The sequence below is a fragment of the Bubalus kerabau genome, chromosome 6, assembly GCF_029407905.1.
Source record: "Bubalus kerabau isolate K-KA32 ecotype Philippines breed swamp buffalo chromosome 6, PCC_UOA_SB_1v2, whole genome shotgun sequence".
Taxonomy (NCBI): Eukaryota; Metazoa; Chordata; class Mammalia; order Artiodactyla; family Bovidae; genus Bubalus; species Bubalus kerabau.
In genome coordinates, this window is record NC_073629.1 from 100,133,588 (window position 1) to 100,140,133 (window position 6,546).

The window sequence follows — 6,546 nt, forward strand, 5'->3', positions numbered from 1 at the left end:
GGGGATTTTCTCATTTCCAAAGTGAAGGAAAATTTTATATCCTGGAGCAGAACTAGGTTTTCTTAGACTTGAACTGGGATCAAATAGCCAGTATTATCTTTGTCTCTCCTTTTAGAATAGTTTCCAGAAGATGCAAAAAATAATATTCACATGATGGAGGAGCCTGGTAGGCCGCAGTCCATGGGGTCGCTAAGAGTCGGACACGACTGAGCGACTTCACTCTCACTTTTCACTTTCATGCATTGGAGAAGGAAATGGCAACCCACTCCAGTATTCTTGCCTGGAGAATCCCAGGGATGGGGGACCCTGGTGGGCTGCCGTCTATGGGGTCGCATAGAGTTGGACACAACTGAAGTGACTTAGCAGCAGTAGCAGCAGGATCTTAACTTTGGGAGAAGCCATGAATCCCTTTAAGATTTAAAAAAAATGGGTACTTTTAGGTTCATTGGCCAGCCCTCTGCCAAGTCAATCTGTGAACCAAGTTAATAATGCCCTACACACAGAAATCATTTTCCAAGAGTGTTCAAAAAAGACATTAGGGAATGGGGACCATGGTGAATGGTGGAAAGATCAGGAACTTGGATGCCAGGCAGACAAATTTGAGACTTTGCAACATGATATGATGGACTTCCCTGGTGGTCCAATGGCTTAAGACTGTGCTCCCAATGCAGAGGGTCTGGGTTCGATCCCTGGTCAGGGAACTAGATACCACATGCCACCACTAAGAGTTCACATGCCTCAGATAAAGATCCAGTGTGCCACAACCAAGACCCAGCATAGCCAAAATAAATAGTTTTTTAAATGATATGCGAAATGCCCTTGGAAACTCTTAATCTGTAAGAGAAAGATTGTGATATCTGTTTGACAGTGTTCCTGTATTAGAAATAATGTAGAGACAATACATCATAGATGTTAACAAAGAATGTAATTCAAGCAGCAGTGCAGTGTGGTTCATGGATTTCACACTGACTTGTTTTGGCCACTATGAATCACCATTGCTCATGCATCCTTGGTGACTGTCACTCTGTGGCTGTGCTCAGTGTCCCACAGAACAGCAGTGCCTTTGGGCACCTAACCGAGGGTCTGGCACATGGTTTTATTCTGAAATAACAGAGGGATGTTGAGCCCATCACAAGTACTGGTTCAGTGTGTCTCCCCACAGTCATTCCCACTGGTGTTGGTGAGACTCTGACCTTTAGCTTGGTTTGCAAAATGCCCTCCATCAGACACTGCCCTCCTAACGACAAATTAGACACATGGAGCCTTTGGACTTTTTAAATCTTTCATTAGGTGACATCCACATGGGCCCTGGCCTCGTGTCAATACCACCTCCCTGAGGTCAGCTCTATTTCCTGTTCTGCCCAGGATACCTCCAGCTCCCATCCTCAGTGAGAGGAGGCTACAGTTCTGAAGCAAAGGGCTTGGCATTCAAGCAGTGGTCCCCCTGGGCCATTGTCGGGAGGGAATTGAAGTGGACATTCCTTTGAGGACAGATGGCCAAAGGGTAGGAAACTGAGTGGTTCAGCATCGGGGGTAGGTTGCACAGGGAGAGGGCAAAGGGCACCTCCTGAAAGACGGGGATTGGGAGTGGGGAGCTGGCCTGGGGCCGCAGCACTGGGGAAGAAGGTAGGGGCTGCTGTGGTGCCAGCTGCACTGCAGGATGCAGGGGGCCGGGGGCCTCCACCTCGGGGCTGCTATCTTGAGCAGCATAGCTCCTGCTCTCCGGGACATCCAGCTCCGAGGGGCGATCTGAATTCTGGGTGTCAGTCGCAGTCTTGGTGGCAGCAGGGGGAGGGCCAGTATTGATGGCTGCGTTCATGCCATAGTGCCGTCGCTTGTTAATCCAGTACAACAGCGGGCTGTAGGTGAATGTGGCTGCTCTCATCACCTCCACCCACTCCTGGGCACGCTCTTCCCGCCGCACGTTCTTCCTCCAGTGCAGAAAGAGAATGCAGCTGCCAGTTACCACAGAACACAGCCCCAGGAATCCAAAGTACAGTGACACCCACACTAAAGGCAATAAGAAAAAAGAATAAGCTGGCTGAAAGGTGTAGTTTGGGGAGTCTCGGCTGTTTCTCATTCCTCTCCTTAGCCCTTTCACCAATCGTCCCCTCCACTTATCAAACCAATCAATCCTAAAGGAAATCAGTTCTGAATACTCAATGGAAGGGCTGATGCTAAAGCTGAAGCTCCAATACTTTGGCCACTTGATGCGAAGAGACCACACATTGGAAAAGACTCTGATGCTGGGAAAGATAGAAGGCAGGAGAAGGGGATGACTGAGGATGAGATGGCTGGATGGCATCACTGACTCAATGGACATGAGTTTGCGCAAACTCTGGGAGACAGTGAAGGACAGGAAAGCCTGGTGTGCTGCAATCCATGGGGTCACAAAGTCGGATGACTGAACACAACTCCTCCATTTAACCACTCTCTCAATTCCTTCCTTTTCTTCTCATTGACTTGCCTCATCATTCTTTTATTCAGTCAAAGCAGAATTTTCAGAGAGCTTAAGAGGCCACCTTTAGCCCTTCACAGATAAGGAAAGTAAGGTCCGGAGAAGCATGACTGCCCAGGCTTACTCAAGCCTCTGGATCCCAACCTTGGCCCATCCAAAACATCAGAATAAGAAGCCTCACTGCAGGCAAAGACCATCAAGAAAGTAGCAGTTTACCAGTGGATGGGACACCAGTATCCCATCCCATTTCACCAAACCCTAATCATTCAATTGAGATGGTCCTGGGATATTTTCTGGGTGGGCAGAGATACATGGCCTCTGCCCTCAAGAAATCCGTAGTTTTCTAGAGTAAACCCTGTCCTAACTCTTTAATACTCTTCCATGCAGGCAGTCATCACTCCCATTCAGGCAAAAGGTCTTCCCTGAGTGCCCCCAAGCTTAAGGGCACAAAGCAAGCGGCAGGGGTTTGGGGAGGAACCACATTTACCACCAGGGAGGCTGAGGTCCTCCCTTTGGGAATCCATACAGTCAAATCTTGATATCTTACTGGTGCCTCTGGGGAGAGGGAGCTCACCTACTCATCTGTTTAGCCAATAGGAGTCCCCAGAATGCCCAGACCCCATTGTTCCTTAAAGGTGGGTCACTGAGTTCCGAACACTGAGCATCCAGGGCCAGCATTTGTAAAGTCTAATGGAAGGAAGGGACTCCAGCAGGGATGTTTCCTGGACATTGTGCACCTCTACTGCTTCTACCAGGGCCTGACCCACACTCTAAATTATTGGTTCTGTACCCCTGACCCACAGAGCAGCCTCCAGGACAGGGCCCTAGGTCCCTCAGTGGCTTGTTGTGTCGCTAGGCTTTAAGTAAAAGTTGATGGATACCTGTCCCGAATGGGGCCTGGGACAGGGTACACCCAGAGCAGTGGGCAACCCTGACCTCAGGTCTTCTGGCTTCCCTGGTGGCTCAGAGGGTAAAGCATCTGCCCGCAATGCGGGAGACCCTGGTTCGATCCCTGGGTTGGGAAGATCCCCTGAAGAAGGAAATGCAACCCACTCTAGTACTCTTGCCTGGAAAATCCCATGGATGGAGAAGCCTGTAGGCTAGAGTCTATGGTAGGCTACAGTCTATGGGGTCACAAAGAGTCGGACACAACTGAGCGACTTCACTTTGACTTTCACTTTCCTTGGCTCTTACAATCTCTTTTGTTTAATTACCTTCCTTCAGCCAAGTGTTGGCAAGTGTTTCTGGGGCATCTGGCCCTATGGGAGCTTCCCACCATCTGTCCCTACATCTCTTTCCAGCCTCACCTTCCTCCTCATCCTTCATACACCTTTCCCTTCTGACCAGGTGACTCTTCAACAGACCCTGCCCATTCCCATCTCTGGAGCTTTGCTTACACTGCTGCTCCACCTAGGAGTGCCCCTCCCCACTTCCCCCCTCACCCCGTCCTCAAACACCTGCTTATCCTTCAAGGCTCAGCCCAACACCCCATACTCTGTGACAGACAGTTGTTTCCATCAGCTCCCAGAATTTCACCACATCCAGTTTGAAGGCACTTTGAGAGTTGTCTAGTCCAACTCCCAGCAGATGCTTGAGTCCTAGAAGCAGATCTCCTCTATGCACCAGTAATCCCTAGGAACTGCTTGGGTCAGGGACTTGCTCACACCTCCTGAGGATACGGGCAGCTCAGAAAGCTAACTAAGCCCAAGTCAGCCTCCATGTAGGTTGCACAACTAAGCTTAGATTGGCTCCTTGGCACCATCTAATTACTTCCCTCTTTAAGCCTTCAGCATGGCACCTAGGGATAATTAGCATAGATTTCTCTCCTGGTTCCACTTAATCTGGGCTCTCCTTACTGGCTCCTGCTTTTCAGTCTCCTTTGCTAGTTTCCCTTCTTTTCCCTGATCTCTAAATGTCAGGTGCCCTAGGACTCAGTCCTTAGCCCTCTATCCACATTCATTCCCTCAGTGATCTCCCCCAGACTCATGGCTTTAAATATCATAGCTACACTGTCAATTCTCACTGTTATACCTCCAGCCCAGATCACTTCTCAGAATTTTAGACTCATATACCCAAAAGCCTGACTGACATCCCTCCTAGCCAATCTATTAAGTTATCTCAAACTACCTCGTCCAAAACCAAACTCCTGATGGCCAATATCTACGCCAGCCTTCCTCCTGTGTGTAAATGGAAACTTCTTCCAGTCGTTCAGGCCAAAAACCTGACAGTCATCCTTGATGCTCTTCATTCTCTCACACCCACATTCACTCCAGTAGCAAAATCTTTAGGCTTTGCATTCAAGACATGCCCAGAATCTGACCACTGTGCCATCACCATCGCTTTAGTGCAAGCACCATCCTCTCTCACCTGGTCTCCCTATAGACAACCAGCTGTCCTTGATTGCCTGGGATTGAGGGAGTTTCCAGGACATAGGACTTTTGATGCTAACATCAGGGAAATGCCAGGTAAACTAGGACAAATTAGTCACCCTTAGGACAGCTTCCATCCTTGTCCCCCATGGCCTATATTCCACCAGCAGTCAGAATGATCCTTTTTTAAAGTGGCGCTTATAAGCTACCCACCCCAGTATTCTTGGGCTTCCTTTGTGGCTCAGCTGGTGAAGAATCCACCTGTAATGCAGGAGTCCTGGGTTCCATCCCTGGGTTGGTAAGATCCCCTGGAGAAGGCAAAAGTTACCCACTCCAGTATTCTGGCCTAGAGAATTCCATGGACTATACAGTCCCTGGAGTTGCAAAGATCGGAAACGACTGAGCTACTTTCACTTTCTATACTCAGAACCCATAGTGACTCCCCATCTCACTCAGATTTAAAACCAAAGTCCTCAACCAAAGCCTACAAAGCCCTGAAAAATCAAACTGCCTGTCCCCATGCCTCCTTCACACAGTCACTTCCTTGCTGTTCCACAAGCAGGGCAAGCATGCTCCGGCATCAGGGCCTTTCCACTTGCTGTTCCATCTGGAAGGCTCTTCCCCCAGATATCCATACAGACCATGCCTCATTTCCTTCAGGTCTCTGCTCACATGTCGCTTTATCTCTGTCTCTCTTAGCCTGTTGTTTTTTGCATAATGTGTTATTATCACCTAACATTATTTATTTATATTGCGCCTCACCCTACTAGGACGTAAGTTCCATGAATTACTGTAAACAAACACCTAAGAATTTCAGGCAGTCAACGACTCTGAAAATAAGATGGAATAAAGAATATAAAGTGATGTGGGTGCATCAAGAAAAGTCCCTTTGAGATGCTCTCTTGTGAACTGAGCCCTAAATGATGAAAAGACAGCCATGTGCAAAGGGAGCAGCCAGTGAAAAGATGCTAAGGCAGGTACAGGCCGGCACACTTAAAGGACTGCTGATCTCTGAGTTCACCACACTACTCCCGGCACAGGCCAGGGCCTGGGGCCCATCTCCAAAAGTGCAGGTTGGGCTGAGCAGAGTTGAAAGTGCTGTCCCTGCCCCTGAGAGGTCCACCATCCAAGAGGGGTTTCTATCAGGTAAGCCCCAGAAGGGAGGAATTTCTTGAGGACAGACTGGTGCCATCACAGGGGGCCTGCTCCAGGTGAGACACAGGTATTGATGTCACTGTCCAAGTCCAGGGGATGAAGAAGATGATAGCATTGGGTGGAGAGACAGCGTTCCAGGTATAAGGACTTGTCAAGGACAAGCCCAGGTGTGTCTCTGGGGAGTACAGTAGTTTAGTTTGGCTGGAGTTCACGGTAGGTGTCAGGAAGCAGAAGAAAACAAGACCTCAGAAACAGCTGGCATCTTGAAAAGAATTCAGCTTTTGGGCACATCTCTTAATGATTCTCAGCTTCAGTTTCTTCGTCTGTAAAATGGGGATGAAACCTGCCTTATGTGCTATGAATCAGATAGCGTCCTGCATATAGAAACGCTCAGTGAAGACACGCTGCTGCTGTGATTAACAGCTGATGAAAGGGCCTTCGATGCTGAAGGACGACGACTCCAGCGTGTGCCTAAAGAATTTAAAAGGCAACAGGCACGGTGGGGACCAGCAGGTCTGAGCAGCTTTCAAGAGGAGACGGCGTGCAAGGGATGCTGGTCGCGGG

At 49.0% G+C, this 6,546-nt stretch overlaps 1 protein-coding gene across 1 annotated transcript; it reads right to left on the minus strand.

The window, feature by feature from the left end:
• Nucleotides 1–1,399: 1,399 nt before the first annotated feature.
• On the minus strand, nt 1,400–1,988 carry TEX38 (testis expressed 38). The gene has a single exon (XM_055585980.1). It carries the CDS (start codon nt 1,883–1,885, stop codon nt 1,400–1,402), a length of 486 nt encoding a protein of 161 aa, XP_055441955.1. The 5' UTR covers nt 1,886–1,988.
• Between the last annotated feature and the right edge of the window lie 4,558 nt (nt 1,989–6,546).

Excerpts from the sequence above, each read along its gene's own strand:
- TEX38 (XM_055585980.1), bottom strand. The coding sequence starts at position 1,885 with ATGAGAGCAGCCACATTCACCTACAGCCCGCTGTTGTACTGGATTAAC.